Below are 20,000 nucleotides of genomic sequence, written 5' to 3'. Positions count from 1 at the left end.
ATACTTCAAGCACAAAGAATGCACTAGATAAACGTTTTTCTATAGTTTTAAATATATAATAGAGAATTACAGAGAAAACAAAAGAAAATTATGCAGTAAGCTTGTCAAATTTCAGAATGGATTGTGAAATATGCTAATTCATTCTTTTCAACAAAACACATCCACAGAATTTGTATAATCACCCACATACATATACATACTCATACACTAATATTTGTGATATATATATATATATATACAAATGAGCACTAGCAAACACAAGTATATATATATATATATATATATATATATATATATATATATATATATATATATATATATGTGTGTGTGTGTGTGTGTGTGTGTGTATGAACACAAGCGCATCACGCACAACATATAAAATGCACAAACATGTGCGCGCGCGCATGTGTGTATGTAAAATATAAACCATTTATAAAATATAATATACGTACTATATATATATATATATCTGTGCGTGTATCTCTCTCTCTCTCTCTCTCTCTCTCTCTCTCTCTCTCTATATATATATATATATATATATATATATATATATATATATATATATATATATATATATATATATATATGTATATATATGTATATATATATATATATATATGAATATATATGGATAGATAGATATGCACAGTATAAATAAACGTTTGCATATTGTTGAGTGCTATAGAAACACATAGTTTGTGATAAGCATCTACACTTGCTTTGTGGAAGTGGATACTTCAAAGACAGCGGAATGTGATTGCATTGATACACGATTTTCTCTTTTAAAATATCTGACTTGCCTCTAACTGCAAGTAACTGTTTCTGAATCTATACTCAAAAGCTTTTACTTAGAGCCTTTCTCTCCCTCTCTCTCCTTACTTCCTCTGTGTTCTCCCATCTCTGCATATATATATATATATATATATATATATATATATATATATATACACACACACACACACACACACACACACATACATATATATATATATATATATATATATATATATATATATATATATAAAACATAACAAGGGAGAGAAATAGAAAATGGAATTCACCAGTTGTCCAGAATCTTACCCGCCAGTGACTGATGCAAGATGGGTCAAAACGATCGTAGTGATTAACAAAGAATCTCGTGAATTCCATTTTCTCTTTCTTTCGTGTTATATAATCCACAGACACGGAGGAATTCCTGGAGTAAATCCAGTGGCATTTCTGTCATTAGGTAGCCGAAGACGGTGAACGTTCTTTTCATCAGAATACTACCAGATGATTACCCAAGTGTAAATTAATTACCTATATTATATATTAGGTTGTTTCGCATGAAATGTCGCATTTTTAATTATTTGTTATTTCAGTCACTTAAAAACTCAATTATGTATACCTTGCATTTAATCTTGGCTCTATTTCTTTTCCAACAATATTGGTATACAAAATTCGTACCCACAGACCTTATGAAAATGATAACAACCAAACTATGTTGAGTGATTTTCTCGTATGAGTACAAACTGGGTCACTCTGCCGCAGAAGCTCTACGGAATATGAAGAGGGCCTCAGGTAATGGTTTTGTTGACATCAGAACTGTTCAGAGATGGTTCCAAAGATCTCGTTTAGGAGATGATAGCCTTGAAAATAATCCAATGGGTAGGCCAAAATCAGTTATTCGGCATAATGGATTAAATGCTTTGGTTGAACAAAATCCGAGAACAAAGGTTCGAAAACTTTTATCAGAGCTCCAAACATCTCGCACAACTGCTTTTGGACACCTGCGGAAATTGGAAAAGGCAAGGACACGGATAGATTTGTTCCATATGAACTGGACGAGACTAAAAAAAAAAAACAGATACCTCGAAGTGTACTCTTTATTGCTTTCTCGATTGGAAAAAGACCATTTTTGCATCAAATCACTACTTGTGATGAGAAATGGATACTCTTTGACAACAGCAGGAGAACAGGTCAGTGATTAGATGCAGGAGAGTCAGCTAAACAACCACCTAAACCCACCATAGCACCCTAAAATGTTAGTATCACTGTATGGAGGTCTGTGAAAGGATTCATTCATTATTCATGTTTGCAACAAAGAAAAACGATAACAGCAATATCATATTGCCCGGAAATTGATTGTATGAAGGCACAGAATAAGTTGAAGACTCTCCAGAATTCTCAGAAATATGCTTTAAGTTTTCTAAAATTGAATAATGAAATAAAATACATAAAATAATGATGAATACACACGTAAGTGTACAATGGAGGTGCGTGGTTTAGTGGTTAGGTTGTTGGTCTCATGATCATAAGATTGTGGTTTCGACTCCTGGACGCGTTGTGTTCTTGAGAAAAACATTTCATTTCACGTTGCTGCAATCCACTTAGCTGGCAAAAATGAGTAATCCTACGACGGAGCGACGTCCCGTCCAGGTGAGGAATATATACGCCATGAAACCGAGAAGCCGGGCCATATGAGTCGGTATGACGCGAGAATGTAACTTTACTTTTAATTCACTTCCCGTACTTGTAAATGATGAACAAAATGAATAATTATAACTTAATACAAATTTTAAAAATCAAATATTTTGGTGCGTGATTTTGACCCATCCTGTAATTTAGAACTGTTGTTCTCACCATTGAGAATTGTATGTTGTTGACGTCATCAGAATTTAGAAATCTTTGGGAGGACGTGTGTATGTGTATGTTTGTTAGTACTTCTGTCTGTCACTTACATCACTGGCCAATTGCTGTCGGTTTCTTTGCGTCTCTGTAACTTAGCTTTCAGGAGAAGAAAGCGATAGCACAACCACCGCGCTTAAAATGAAATACTGGGGTCAATTCGACCGACTAAGAAGACGGTGTGCTTCAGTATGGCTGCAGTCCAACGATTGAAACAAGTCAATGAGAATGCACAAGAGGAAGCGATATAATTTATATTCATAACAGTCACCAGACGTTAAAATTCCTCAGACTAACGTAATCAGTTTTATATATACATAAATATAAATCAGACTGTTGCGATTATGAATTGTTTTATCACAAATGTAAGAATAATTTATGAACGCGTTGCATTAATTTTTCAATAACCATTCCCAGTACTTCAAAGCTCTTCTCTCTTTCCATGTCTGCTATTACTTTAACATAAGACAGAAAACATGGTGATGTGCCCAAATTAATGGTACTTGGTTCGGTCCCTCTGCTCGGTGCCTTGGACTAATGTTTTCTACTACACTTCCTGGGCTGGGTGACCGATGTCTTGTGAATGAACCTGGTAGTCGAAAACTGTATTGCAAACATACGTTTGAATATATTTTGAAGAATTGAAAAATTCCGCTTATACCTGATTAACTTGTTGATATCTTTCCAACCTTATAATTTAAAGTCTCAGAAGAATAACGCTTTTGCCTTTTCACTTTTCAGTTATTGAGTTTTCGTTTTCCGTTTTTTAATCTTCCGTATTTTCTATATGCTTCTTCCCAGCTTTTCGCGCTTCTTCTCTTATTCAATTATTTCTTTTAGTTTGTGACATGTGGTTTGTTCCTGATGAATATGTTTGCGGTATTTCTCAGCGTGTGAAACTATTAGTAGCACTTAAAGAATCGTATTGTGTCTTTTAAATAAATAATATTCATCTCTCACCAGATGGAGTACTTTGCGTGCGCGTGCGCGTGTGTGTATGTGTGTGTGTGTGTAAGAGTTTTACCAGTCTAACAACTGTTTCTTGAGGTTTGGTGGTCCAAAATAATGATTGTAAATTGGACCCTCGAGCCCTCAGAAACAGCGATCGAACTCGTAAAACTCTTATTGAACCCCTATAATTCCTGATATCATTTCTATTCTGTGTAAGTCGGACCACTTTATATGTAAACATATGCACATTTTTTTTATTAAATGTATTTAATATGTTTTGTTTATCGACTTGCCTAACTTTCTTGTCCTTACATTTACTCCTCTACCAGTTCAAGTTCAAATCTCTTGAGCACTACGCAGTGTGCATTCATACACAGATACACGCACAGACACACTTACACACACACTGACATAAATATTATATATCATATGAGTGTGTGTGCACGCGCGCATGGCAGCGCGTATTTAGTGGTTAATGTATTCGGCTCACGATCACAAGGTTACGAGTTCGATTCCCGGTGGCGCATTGTGTTCTTAAGCAAGACATTTTATTTCATGTTCCTGTAGTCCATTCAGCTGGCAGAATTGAGTGGTACCTTTAACTGTAAGGGCCAGTCTTGTCCCATTCTGTGTCATGCTGAATATCCGTAAGAACTCCGTTGAATGGTATGCGTATCCGGGGAAAAGTCAACCATTTGCGAGTTAATTTTAGTTTCTAGCTGTTCGATTGATCGAATAAACTGAAACAAATGCCACAACAAACCGAGTGCCAATCAGGCCAGCCATGATTGGCAGGCCAGCCATGCCAATCACTCATATATATATATATATATATATATATATACAAATGAAGCTGAACATGCACAACCTAATAAGTTGTTGAAACTATAGTATAAGTAACTTTTTAATTAGATATCTAAATTTTTTGAATGTCCATCACGATGGCGCTCAAAAAATTTTCTAATTTTTGGTGAGTAATTAACATCATTATTGGAATGACCATGGAGTTTAATCTGACAGTTAATGTCTTAATGCTTAACAAGAAAGATTATTTCTGATTTAGACAAAAGGCAAGCAATTTTGAGACGAGTGAGTTAGTCGATTATATTAACCCCATTGATATGGCGTACCTTATTTGTAGATGTAAATAATATATACTTTTGATTTGGCTGGATTCGACATGGGGCATGTATTTTTAAATCTATGTTATGCAAATATCTAGCTACATGACAAATCGCTACATTTGGAGGCCAAGCAATTATAATTATATGTGTTATATAAATCTGAAAAGATTTCACCTATGTAAAACTGGGCTTAAAAATTGGATATAATTTAATAAATATAAATATATATAGAGAAAGATAGATAGATAGATAGATAGATAGATAGGTAAGAGGTTTTCAGTTGAAATCGATAACTTACATCTCTGAGTTTTCCGTCTTTAAAGAAACCCACACTGTTCCATTCAAATTGATTTAAAGACTTCTGGCGATAATTCAAAATTCTGTAACGAGCTGGACCATCTCCATTTGGTAGAAAGGTAAAATTTTGGCCACTCAATCCTGAAAAATACATGTGAAATATTGGAATCTGTTTAAACACTTCACCGTACTTACATGCGTACACTTTACTTATTACATTCACTAAATATGATATCATTCATTCTTCTTTACTCAACAAATATGAGTAATGATCGAGTTATTTTGCTACTGTTATTAATGTGATTGTTGCTGTTTTTAGTACAGATAAGCTATAAATATTCAGAGACTATGTCTAAAGGCATTTCTACTCCTGCATTTATTTACGGGATTATATCTTGTTTTCTTTTCCGTTTGTTTTCCTGTCTTGTTTTGTGTCCGCCACTACATTCCTCCATGGTACAAAATTAGTTTGTGTATACAAATTTAATTTGCGGTCCATGGGAAGAGCCATTTTAACGATGCGTCCTGTCCGACTCTTCGAATCGCCTGTGTTAGAATGGGGGTAGCTGATGAAGGAAAATGTTCTCTATATGGCCTGTGTGTTTTCTGTAGTCTGGTTATTATTATTTTTTTGTCTACCTTTTGTTTGCAATGTCCTGTACCCAGGTATGCACCTATATATACAGGTAGACGTAGTTATGCACATACCTGTACGTATATATGCATATACTCATTTATTATTTGTTTTATATATATATATATATATATATATATATATATATATGTATATATATATATATATATATATATATATATATACGCGCGCACGCACACACTTATATATATAGGCTTATATACATATACACATATATTTATGTGTATACATAAAATACATAAACATACAAATATATATGGCTTTCAATATAACTATGAGAGGGTGAGCGTACGTGAGTGCTTATATGTATGTGTGTGTGAGAGAGATAGAGGGGGGAGAGAGAGGAAAGAGCGAGAGAGTGACTATGTGTATCCTAATTATACAGCTAGATATTGCATAGTTATATCACTAAACATTCTCTTGTTCATTTTTGTACAAAGCACTTACGAGGGGGTTCAATAGCAAATTATATTAAGAAAAAAAAAAACAAAAAACAAAAACAATTGCAACGATTCTATGAAATTAATGAATCACTTTAACATAGGTCACAAAGAACGCTATTGAATCCAAAATCTCAATAACAATGTTCATATATGTAATTTGACGTGTATTGTATTCTAAAAAGTGATGTATAATCTGTATTAAATTATGTAAATCTTATAGATAATAGAATGAGGCGTGTGAAGATGAAGTGAAGCAGCATATAGGTGTGGATGTGTGGATTTAAATGTCTTAGTCTTATTTTATTTTCAAGCTTCACCTTGTGTTGGATGTACAACTAATCTATAGTTAATCTATAATGTATATGTCACAGTGAGCCTGTGTGCGTATTTATGTGTGCATGGACATTCTGCATATAAACAATATGCAAGCATACTCACACACACACATATTCATATAAAGGTGTGTTGGCATATGTATGTTTAAAACTAATTGGACAATTATACTATATACTAAGATCTATTCTATACAGAAAGCTTTGTTTAAAAATTGTATTCTTGAATTGTTTTTGAAATCTTGTGAATTTAGCAGGTTTTCAATTCGGGGAGCAGCAACATATTCTGAAATTCAATGAGTTCTAGTTTTCTAATGGTTTTGTTAAAATCGGGTGATCTATAACGTAAACTAAATTCATTGTCCAACACCACTAATGGCAGTAATATTAAAAAATATGTGGAAATATTAAGGCAACATGTAGTGAGCTGGCGGAATTGTTAGCACGTTGGAGAAAATAAATACGGCGTGTTATTTCTTCCGGCTCTTTACATTATGAGTTCAAATTCCACTGAGAAGGACATGGTCTTTCATCCCTTCAGGGTCGATAAAATATATAAATGTTGAGCTCTTGGGTCGATGTAATCGACATACCTCCTCTCTCGAACTTGGTAGCCTTGTGCCAAAATTTTAAACCAATATTAATAGCAGCAAAAGTGGCGGCGTGCTGACAGAATCGTTAGCATCCCGAGCAATATGTTTAGCGACTTCTCGTTCGTCTTCACGTTCTGCATTCGAATTCCGCCGAGGTTGACTTTGCCTTTCATCCCTTCGAGCTCGATAAAATAAGTACCAGTTAAACACTGGGGTCGATGTAACCAGCTTGCCCCACCCCTAAAACAGCAGTCCCTGTGCCAAAATTTAGAAACAACATTAAGGCAGACAAATGTAGTGAGCTGGCGAATTCGTTATCACGTCGGAGAAAGTATTCAGTGTCCTTCCTTCCGGTTCTTTACATTCTGGGATCAAGTCCTGTCAAGGTTAATATTGCCATTAAGTCTTTCGAGGTCGATAGAATAAATATTATATAAGTACCTAGGGTCGCTGTCCTCGACTCTACTCATCCCAAAATTAGTAAATATATAAATAAAGCGAGTTGACGGAAACCTTAGCTCGTGATTGACTGGCCACCCTCAACATTAAATTGCTGTCCTGGTGTCAAGGTGGACTTCATCTTTCATCCTTTCGGTGTTGATAATAGATTACATTTACTCCAGTGAAATACTAGAGTAGATGTAATCGGCTTGTGTCTGTTCCATAAAATTGCTGACCAAAATTCGAAATCAAAAACCACAAAATGACAATAGTTAACGCATCTGATAAAATGCTTAGGGGTATTTCTTCTGGCGCTTTGCGGGCATATAGTGTAAATTCCGTCGAGGTTCATTGTGTTTTCCATCCATTCTGGTTTGTAAAAATGAAGTACCAGTCAAGAATTGGGGTTGATATAATCGACAAACCCCAACCAACCCAAACTTGGTGGCTTTGTGCCAAAGTTTTGAAAGAATTTGGTGCAACATTGTTACAAAGTTTTAAGGTAACCTGAACTATTACCGGTAACTTCGTTGTTGTTGCTACCATTGAAGTTTAGCTAAAGAATGGTTCTGATTATTACAATGATCGCATGTATGAAAATGCATATTGCACCGACGCACACACACACACACACGCACGCACGCACGCACGTACGCACACCCAGACAAATATAGATAAATAGATGTGAAAATAGATATTATATATATATATATATATATATATATATATATATATATATATATATATGTGTGTGTGTGTGTGTGTGTGTGTGTGCATATATAAGACTATTTCATATACACAAACGTGTATATATATATATACTTATATAACCATACACACATGTATATATATATATATATATATATATATATATGTGTGTGTGTGTGTATATATATATGTATATATATATATATATATATATATATATATACACTGCGTATGTTTAAGTGAACACAAACCCATACGCATACACACACGTCATACGAGCAGAGTAATTGTTCCTTTATCTCCACATTTCAAATGAATATCTATAGAATAGAGTTCTTCCAAAAAAAAGATGTATATATAATAATAATAATAATAATAATAATAATAATAATTAGTTTCAAACCTTATCAATAAATATATAATCGGATATAATACCTTTGTATTTAAATCCAAATTAAAACAAAAGAATACAGCGTACACCATTATGAACCGAAATCCACCAAAATTTACGGTATATATATATAAGACATTATATTACATCTCTTCAGAAAATATTCTAAATTATATTTCTAAGCATTTTCCTTACACTTTCTCAATTATTCCTTTGTGAAACATATGCAAGTATTCTATATATTTATTTATTGCAATGAATTTCATTCGAGTCTTCTTACTTAAGTGGTAGAGATTGTGTAATGCATAATGCATGGGAAACAAGTGTTGTTACTTGTACGATTTCTATATTTCGAGTGTATTATTTACTTGGTTGATTCAAATTATGACTCTGGAACTGTATAGGCTTATCACAGCGCGGTTGTACATATATTCATATATGTGTATGTATGTGTATATACATACAAACACACATATATGTATATATATATACGTTAAAACACAACACGCGTTGTTGATGCTATATGTATTTATAAATTTCGAGAGAACGTAAAATAATGATCTCGAAAGTTTATAAACTATTTAGACGCTAACGACATACAATTTTTCCTTGTAAGAATAGTTATTAGAATCTGCAAAGAAACCCGAAGATTTGCTGTGGTCCACTGGTAGAGTTCTACTGGAGATATGCGTTCGAATTCAACGAGCAGCCTTTTACTAAAAGGGAGCCTTTAACCCAATAGTTACATACTGCTATGTATAGATTCTTCGCAATCCAGTGTTGTATACATACATACATACATACATACATACATGCATATATATATATATATATATATATATATATATATATATATATATATATATATATATATATATATATATATATATACACACACACGTTGGTGGCATACGAAATTTGGAACTTACTGTGCGCTTGCAAACAGTATTTTCGGGAATATTAATTTCAATGATATTTTCTATATTTAAATATGTTAGCACAATAGAAACAATTGTCGGCTTTGTAAGGTGAATTCTACAAACAGAGATGTGATTTTCTCCATACACATTTTTTGTTGTTGTTTAATACTCTGAATTTATCGAAATTCTTGCAAATGATATTTGTATCTGCTTGCCATTCATGACGATGTTATATGTATATAAGTGAATATCTTGGCGTCGCTTCCATGAGGATGTTAGGAAGGCTGTTGTCTACGTGGTCTTCACACTCGTTCGTGTGGAGTCGACATATCTCATTGCAGTGATGACCGGGGCATCATTTTTAGCCTTTGACGTTTGTCTTCCAGGAAAGCACTGCGTGAGATCTCATGGAACGAAACAACATATATATATATATATATATATATATATATATATATATATATATAGAGAGAGAGAGAGAGAGAGAGAGAGAGAGAGAGAGAGAGAGGTTCAAGAAGTCTGCTTTTCAACCCCAAGGATCCAGACCGATTTCCCCGCCTGAATTCATCGGTAACCGTCATTTGTCATGGCTTCGTGTCGACTCATACCTTGTGAGTGAAAATGCCTAATACAGAAAATGTACGCTAGCTCGTCGGGTGTATTGTACACTTAACTATAAACGTACACTCTCTCAACGTTTGCACTACCCTGATTTTGCCTGAGAATTACATAAGTATACACATGTCTGTCTAATGCGCAGTCACTGACACTATAATTTAGGAGCGGGTTATTCGTTTGATCTAACAAATGAATTTTTGTCTTTGAACGACGGATATTGGGTAATAAATTCATATGTAACTACATACATACAATCGTCGTTATACATCTTGTCGGATAATAAATATATATGAAATTTCTCTGGTATACCATATATGTAAATATTAATGTATACACTTGTATGTAGATGTGTAAATACATGCATGTATGTGTATGTGTGTGTATATGTATATACATATATATTGACATATATTATAAACAACAAAATTAACCAATAAATCTGATATAATTATTTAACAAGATTTTTTTTTACTACCATCAACTTCAACTAAATATTACCTATACTTTTCTTTCACTAGCTTTGATTGAATTAAGCGCAATTCTATGAATATAAAATTTGTAGCCACTTTAGTATCACCGCAAATTGTTACACAACGCTGGGCTGATTTTGCATCTGTGAGGGTCACGAGCTCTTAATGGACCCTACATACATGCATCTTTCAAAGCCAACTAAGTAATGGAACCTGTTCACTGCTAGCGTATCGCACACTAAATACTATTTCCCCCTGTAAATTTTATGTTACGCCACTTCAAATTATGTCTCAAATCTCTAGTATAGAGTTCGCTAGCACTTCCGTTTCACAATAAAAACTTTCTAACCTTTTCAGACGTGGAAATTCAAAGTGGAGAGGTCGTGTTCGCTGGTTCTCAAACTCTTTAAGTGACTCTTGACAACCCTACAATTTTGCAACAAAATCGTGCACAGAAATACGATCAAGTAGTATGTAATTTTCTTCGCAATTATCGATCGTCAGGATAGAAAGTTTCATTAATTGTTCTCAATTTCGATATGCGTTTTTTATGAAAGGCTTGGTGATGAATCATGACGAGCGAGGTGGATGTTATTACTGTTCATTGAAAATCGATATTAACAGTTAGTTGCAATGCATGCTATAGCAGGAAAATGCGTCGTGACACTCGTGATTAGAAGTTGGAACGATAACGATGTGCTAAACAGTTGTATATACAAATGGACTGAACAGTTCATTTTAGGAACGATGAATCTTGAAGCAAATAAAGATATAAAAATAGCTTGTATACACTGGATTAGAAACTTGTTGAATAGAAAGAAGTCAAAGTTTGATTGTGGACACCAATCCACATCTCTTGTGAATTCGGGACTGCTTTATAAGCAGTTGATCTATGCTATTCATTGGGAGATGAAGAAGCGTACGTCTACTCTGATAAGCAATCAACAAACAAAAATCTATTAACCAAATGATTAATTAATTAATTATATGTTGTGTATTTCAGAAATATGACCCATTTTGAGAGAATACGATGCAAAACAGTCTTCCTCACTTCTGCAATATTTCTGGATGCTACACTTTACATGAGAAGCGAAACAAAGTCAAAGAACTTGTCCAGACACTGTTAAGCAGTTTTAGAGAACTGGGCGCGCAACATGAGTGAAAAAGTACTTTTCCTGCGCAGTCGTCAAGACTACTTCCTTAAAATTCATAGTGCAATGAGTGAGGAGCCAGGAAAATAATTCCACCAAGACATCAAGACCATGGAGACTAGGTAACAAGGGAGGTGGAACATAAACATGATGGCCGACTACTGCTGGTGTCTACAAAGAACTGTCATGATGCAGGTTATTCACGCAAAGCAGCAAAGAGAAAGTCCACTCCATGAGTAGCTGAAATTCCAATTTGACAGAAATATCTATCCCAAGATCTGTAATTAATAGATCATTTTATGTAATATATTTGTTAAACAATAGAAAGTACCATTTGATTTTGTTATTTCAGTACTGCATTTAATGGCAAAACTAAGTTTTGATAAAAAAAAATAATAATAATAAATTTTGTTTAACAAAGAAACGTGATAGAAAATTTCTGAAGGCATTTCTGAAAACAGGATTATCAAATTAGGTAGGAGAAATTGTAAAAAGCAAGGTAACTAAAGATTATTTCGAAAATGTTGCTTCAGTGTTACTAGCAAATCTCCGGGTCATTACTGTCTCGAGTCTTAAGAAACAAAGGGAAATTTTCCTTGTTTCTATGGCATATATCCAAGAGCATAACATTCCGCCTGAACGCGACTCAAGGCCTTGGAACTATCACTCACTTTCAGCTAAGGAGACAGGTACAATGTAGAATGTTTTGTTCAAGAACGCAATGTACAGCCCGATCCTGGAATCAAAGCTGCCATCTTGCGATCGTAATACTCTGACCACTAGGTCACGTGCCTTCACACAAACCATTATATATAAATCAAAAATAATTTGGTGGATTACAAGATTCGTTAGTGTCGGACAAAATGCCACTATTTAGTTTAGTTCTGAGTTCAAATGCTGTCGAGATCAATTTTTACTTTCATCTCTCCCCGGACAACGAAATAATTTACAAATCAAACATTGGAGTTGATCTCATTGACTAGTTTTCCCTCTCCTCCGAATAGCTGGCCTTGTGTCTAAATCCAAAATCCAACATAAATTGAAACATTGAATTTTATTCAATCCTTGCATGTGTATTTAAAACAACTCTACAGTAAATTATTTAATTCAATGTATGTTAGCTCAAATTAGTTGCAAAATTTTGTGAATACAGAATATTTTATCAGTCAGTGTAATCTAAATCCCTTTCAAATGTTAACATGACAGCAGTTAATTTACAAATATATATTGAAATTTAACACAGCTTACAAATAACGTTAAATTACAACTATTTTAAATGTAACAAAACAAAAAGTATCCAGATTTATGACGATACCAACAGCTCCAGATTTAATACGATAATCAACATTGTTAATTCTACTCTGAGAATTAGCAACTTGTTTAATCATTTTAGTATAGAATTATGGGTTTGATATCCCAAGGAGAACATTTAAAGATTCTGTAATTGCTTTCTGAGGATGAATATTTATTTGAGTAAAATGTTAAAATAAGAATCCCCAATGTCCATTAATATTTTATTGCCATTCTAAATACATTTCAGGATTCATATGATAAAAGGGAAAACATATTCAATTGAATGAGATCGACACTAAAATCTAAATTCCATTAACATGTAGCATGAAATACAACCATCTGAAGAATTGCAGAATTGTTTTTCAATATGGACGAATATGCATTGAAATGGTCTCTGATTAAATTGGTATTATAATATATAGCCACAAACATTCAGGGAATGTTAAAATGATTACTATAGCAGCCAAAGTCGAATACGATAGTAGCCAAGTTGCTTGAAATTTTGGTTTCAAATTTCGTCACGTGGCCAGTAATTTTTAGGGGAACCTTAATGCTGAACCGATACTTATTTTATCGACTCCGAACGGATAAAATGTCATAGTAGACCTCGGTAACATTTGAACTCAAAACATAATGAGCCAGGTTTCAAATTCTGGCAAGAAACCAGAAATTTTAGGGAAAAATGAATATGTCGAGTACATTGACATCAGTGCTAAACTGGTAAGTACTTCTTCGATTACGAATGCATAGCAGGCAAAATCGACCAGCCCGGAATTTGAACGTAGAACATAAGTTGTAGAAATACTGCAGCTCTTTTTCTGACATTCTAACAACTCAGCCAGCTTACCACCTTCCTGGCTTGAAAGAATAAATGAAAAAAATTATGAATGTTTGGGATTTTCTTTGCTTCTTACTCCATACCGTACTGAATGTGGAAGAAAGGGCTGAGCATATGACCCTCGGGTAACTTACTTCGTGAGTGGAGAGACTGATGCCCTTATTACGGATACCGTTTAAATTATTGCAGCTCTTACTTGCTGGAAAGATATCAGATGCAAGTTGATTCCACTGGGCCAATGACCTGAGAGTGAGGAAATAGCCGTGAAACACAGTACGCAAGTGCGACGAGACGTAGAGAAATGAGTGAGTCAGTGTTACTTGAGAGGCGGAGGTACGAGGTCAGCCAGCATCGAAATGCAGGTGTCATAGCAAAAGAAATGACAGTGAGAGAAAAAAGCTCGCTTGTGAACCAGAGGATGGAATATGTCTATTAGTGATGGAATACCAATCAGCCGAATATCTTCTCTGGATTCGATCCAAGATATTAGTTTGCATAACAGCATCGCCTCCGTTGTAATACGTTTGGACACAAGGGTCGACAGCTTACTGAGTCGTTAGTACGTTGGACGTTGCGGCGTTTCTCCCGGCTCTTTACATTCTAAGTTCTAATTCCTGTTTTCAGGGTTGGTAAAATAAGTAGTAGGGAACACATATAACTGACTTGCTCATTTCCCTTAAAACTGCTGGCCTTGTGCCAAAAATAAGGAGAATATATTAAAGGCATAATAATGCTATTAAGTTATTTTTCTCATTTCCTTATTCGCATGTTATATTTTGTGTGGAAAAATATATTTCCCCAATACATTGGTTTATTCCCGTTTCAAGAGAATTTTGGTCTCGCCATTAGAATGAAAGGACGATAATAATATGTTGTTCTCATGCATTGCCATAAATCACAAAGAATCATAGAAAAGCTGTTGTAAAGCTGTCAACGCCGGAAATGAAAATTATAAAGTTCTAATTTAAATATGGAAGATATAATCTCCGTAACACAAACTCTTACATCAACACGCTCTCTTACGATGGACATACACTTGCAACAAAGAGCCAGCACAGTTCAATGTAATACAGAACATGAGATGTTTGTTGTTGGCACTCCGTCGCTTACGACGTCGAGGGTTTTAGTTGATTCGATCAACGGAACAGCCTGCTCGTGAAATTAACGTGCAAGTGGCTGAGCACTCCACAGACAAGTGTACCCTTAACGTAGTACTCGGGGATATTCAGCGTGACACAGTGTGACAAGGCTGGCCCTTTGAAATACAGGTACAACAGAAACAGGAAGAAAGAGTGAGAGAAAGTTGTGGTGAAAGAGTACAGCAGGGTTCGCCACCATCCCCTGCCGGAGCCTCGTGGAGCTTTAGGTGTTTTCGCTCAATAAACTATCACAACGCCCGGTCTGGGAATCGAAACCGCGTTCCTATGACCGCGAGTCCGCTGCCCTAATCACTGGGCCATTGCGCCTCCACACATGAGATGAAATCAAATATATAAATACAGGGTAGGCCAAAAGCCACGCACCAAAACGTTTGTTACGTTATTTTGGTTTGGCTCAGGTAAGGTTTTATTCCTGGTAGGATTTATGTGGTTAGCGGGTTACTACCAGTAACTTCAGGTGTCCACTAATTTTGAGCAGTCTTTCAAGTATTTAAGAACCCTCCTTATAAAACTTGTTGTCTCTAAGAGACAAACTTTCAGTGGGATCACTACTGGGAATTCTATTTCGATCTCCTTCAGCCATTTGTTTATATCTTTGCTTACTGTTCCCATTATAGGCATGACCTTACTGGTCTCATGCTCCAAATTCTTCCTCTTTCTTTACGATTCTGGAACCAAATGGGACTGATGGGTCTATAAGTAATCAAATTCATTTTTCCTTATGTATAATCGTTATGTCTAGTGTATTATTTTTCTGAGTCCTTGTCCGTTTGAATAGGAAAGTCCGACAAAATTTTATATTTCTCATAGGATTTTCAGCCTCGCAATATTAACTCATAGGGTGGTGTTAGTTATTTCCTCATTTCATGTACTTCCGTGCAGTGGGATCGAACCAGGAATGATACCATAGCTAAAAACTATACCAACATTACTCTAATTAGTGCCAGCGATACAGAAGCATACGGTCTGGTTATAAGCTTTATTCAAAAATAATTATAGAATTATAGAAGTCTTATGGATGTACACCAGCTTAGTGTAAGTCTACACAACAAAATACAAAGTCAAATCTAGAAAAATATACAAGGATATCGTTTAATCATGCATTTGGAAATGGTCTTACTTTTTGGACGTGTAATCTCTCGAAGACAGCATATCTTCACTAATGATCTCGAAACGGTATTTTGACTGATTACATTTTAATGAGAATATGACTGCATATATATATATATACATATACATACACACACTTATACACACACACACAGATATATGTGTATGTGTATGTCTATATATAAATATATACACATATATATATATATATATATATATATATATATATATATATATATATATATATATATATATATACACACACAGATATATATATATATATATATATATATATATATATATATATATATATACACACAGATATATATATATATATATATATATATATATATATATACACACACAGATATATATATATATATATATATATATATATATATATATACACGCTCATATATACAGACATGTATTTATATATATATTTATATATACACAAGTATATGCGCTGATATATGTATATGTGTTTGTGTGCATGTGTGTGTGTGTGTGTATGTATGCGTTTTCTCGTGCGTGTGTGTATGTATATGAGTATTATGTATGTATATCAAGGCTAAGATTTTGGAAAAGAAATAGTCTCCTTACCTTGGAAGTCTACTTTTAATAGATATTGCTTCAAAAGTTCACCGTTAATGGGCGACATTTTATCACAGAGATACGGTTTTCCATCGCATAAATCTTGATGCATAGCCTGTACAGAGAAATAAAATTGCTCATTAGATTCTGTTAAATCAATCGAAACACACGACTCATTTCTATTTCGTTTCGTTATATAGCAATAGTCTAACTTTATAGTTTTGAGAACGCATCCCTACCTCACTCAATCTCTCTCTCTCTCTCTTTCTATCTATCTATCTATCTATCTATCTCTCTATCTCTCTTGCTTTCTTGTATCTCTCTTTCTATCTGCTTAACCAACTATTCTCAAGCGAAATTTACGATTATAGAAGGAATATATAATCCCATAGAACTATTGAATCTATAATTCTCAGAATTGGTAACCTATCCGTGATTTCAGATTGAGTTTTTGAACAGACGAACAGTAGACAAGATACGTTTGAATGCAGCTTGCTACTATAATAAATGATGGCTAATTAAATGCTATCTTATTAATGTTATATCCATGTACTACTATCTTATCATTCTACTTATTAATCTTATTAATCTACTTAAGATATTAACCTCATGCGGAATGTATTTATTTCCAGTAAATATGAAATAGTGAAATTCATTACTAATAATAATTTTAAAAGATGGGCTTTTTACAATATGTCTTTGATAAACGAACTTTCAAGGTGCTTAGAGTAATACTGACTTCAAATTTTAGCGCAAGGCCAGTAATTTCGGGGATTATATGGACCCCATTGTTGAAGTGGTACTTATTTTACCGATCTTGAAAGGGTAAAAGGCTACGTCGACGTCGGCGGAATTTAAACTCAGAACATAATCTCTCCTACTATAGGCACAAGGCCTGAAATTTGGGGGAGGGGGATAATCAATTGCATCGACCCCAGCGTTTCACCGGTACTTAATTTATCGACCCCGAAAGGATGAAACGCTAAGTTGACCTCGGCGGAATTTGAACTCAGCTTAAAGACACTGTCAAATTATTTTGAAAATGAAATATATTTCAATAAACACTAGCTTTACAATTATTCAATGCGTGTATACATTTTTCAGGAGACCCTCTGTATGTGCATCGGATTTTTTACACCTTACTGTAACTAAACTGAATTCATTGTAATATAAGACACCTGGAACCCTCACATTGTCAGTGGGTTCCTGGTGGCTTATACTTAAAACGAATTTGATTTAGCCCAAGGGACGCTGCGCGCGCACGCGTCTTTGTCATTGAAATATAAAAATTAATTTCGCCGCTACAAATATAAAGAGTAGAACGAATATAAAATTGTATATATAATTCTTTTAACATATTTATAAGTTCAGGATTATCCCTAGAGCGAAAACTCATTCAGAAATTTTACATATACATTTTATTAAGAAATTGTGGTTTAAGGCTAAGAATTCTTAGGTTTGCAGCTGCGAGAATGATGTTAGCTCTAAAGTTAGCTTTCACAACATGAAACATGTAATTTTCATATAATAAATTTTAGATTTATAAAACAAAGATTTTGTAATGAAGTTATATACATGATAATTCATGTTCACATATTTATCTCCTGGATATCTATGAATTTATAAATATAATTCTAGAATTTTTACATTATAAGAATATTTTTCTGTTCTGACTATAGTTGTGGGTGAAGGCTTTTAACTCTTATTGTTCAGATGCAGCCGAGCATTACACCGATATCCCATTCTTCTATAACTCTACATATCTGGTTGTTCCTTTCATTGAATGTGCATGCATCTATTTGAGTACAAATTCAGGTGCGCATGTGATTTCTTGTACTTTCATTGGTCTTATGAGCAAAGATGTATGTATGCGTATGTTAGAATACTCTTTTAGAGTAAGGAAATCTTCCCTTTTTGTTAAGCGAAAAAACAAAAAAAAGAAATTAGGTACAGATATGTATATATGCGTGTGATGTATATATACGTGTACTGTATGTCTATGTGTGTATATACTCTTATGTGTGTATATACTCTTATGTGTGTATATACTCTTATGTGTGTATAGAAGTTTTCTATTTTCTCTCTTTCCTTCTCGCTATACGTTATGAATTAGATTTTTCTAAATGTTGTTTTTTAGTTTCCGATGAGCCATGTACGAAACAGTAAATATTTTATCGGAATAAAATTATGGATTAAATATTTGTTTTATTCACTCTCAGACTTACAGGTATCTAGTTTGGCAGACATTGTTTAGTTTTAAACATGCTAGCCATAGAATACATGTATTTTATATGTGTGTCTATGTATTTATAACTACTACTACTACTAAGAAGAAGAAGAAGAAGAAGAAGAAGAAGAAGAAGAAGAAGGGGTAAACCGCCTTACTAAATCATAGGTACTCTTAAAGGTGGTTTCCCAGTTTTGTGACTTATATATTCCCCACGTGGATGGGACGTCGGTCCATCGCAAGAATATTCATATTTGCCAACCGATTGAAATGGAATATCGTGAAATGAAGTGTTTTGCTCAAGATCACAACGCATCAACGGGTCTAGGAATCGAATCCACAATCTTACGACCATGGTTTGAAATTTCGGCACAAGTCCAGCATTTCCAGGGGAGGGGATAAAACTATTGCATCGATCGACCCTGGTGCACAATTGGTACTTATTTTATCGACGTCGAAAGGATGAAAGGCAAAATGGACCTCAGCGGAATTTGAACTGAGAACGTAAAGACGGACGAAGTGCCCCTAGGCATCTTATCCGGCGCAGTAATGATTCTGCCAGCTCTCCGTCCTTTTCCTCCACTATTAATAATCCTCTCAGCTGAAGGCACAAGGCCTCAAATTTTGGGGAGGATACTTGTCGGTCGCATCGACCCTAGTGTTTCACTGGTACTTATTTCATCGACCCCGAAAGGGTGAAAGGCAAAGTCGACCTCAGAGGAATTTGATCTCAGAATGTAGCGACGGGCGAAATACCGCTAAACATTTCGCCCAGCGTGATAACGATTCTGTCAGCTCGCTTCCCCTTTGCCCCCACTATGAATAATAATACCGTTTGTATATTCCACGCGATCCTACCTGTATGTGATTATTGGGTGTTCTCATAATTCATGAACGATGACAATGTTTCTTTGTTTATCATATTGATACATTCACAACAAAATAATTTTTATTATAAATAATGCTTAAGAATCCGTAATACAGAGAAAATAGTAAACATGTTTTATACAAAGAGAA

General features: G+C 34.4%; 1 protein-coding gene across 1 annotated transcript in view; it reads right to left on the bottom strand.

The window, feature by feature from the left end:
• The window catches only part of LOC106884394 (metabotropic glutamate receptor 3), a 495,814-nt gene that overhangs the window by 10,820 nt on the left and 464,994 nt on the right, over nt 1-20,000 (bottom strand). The window contains exons 7-8 of the mRNA XM_014935749.3: nt 16,766-16,871; nt 5,041-5,180 (exon numbers count right to left, since the gene is read on the bottom strand). Of these exons, the coding sequence (XP_014791235.2) occupies nt 5,041-5,180; nt 16,766-16,871 (246 nt within the window). The remainder of the gene's footprint in view (nt 1-5,040; nt 5,181-16,765; nt 16,872-20,000) is intronic.

Source organism: Octopus bimaculoides, chromosome 12 (genome assembly GCF_046866305.1).
Source record: "Octopus bimaculoides isolate indiv1 chromosome 12, ASM4686630v1, whole genome shotgun sequence".
Taxonomy (NCBI): Eukaryota; Metazoa; Mollusca; class Cephalopoda; order Octopoda; family Octopodidae; genus Octopus; species Octopus bimaculoides.
The sequence above is the reverse complement of the archived record's forward strand: the minus strand, read 5'-3'. Positions and strand labels throughout refer to the sequence as shown.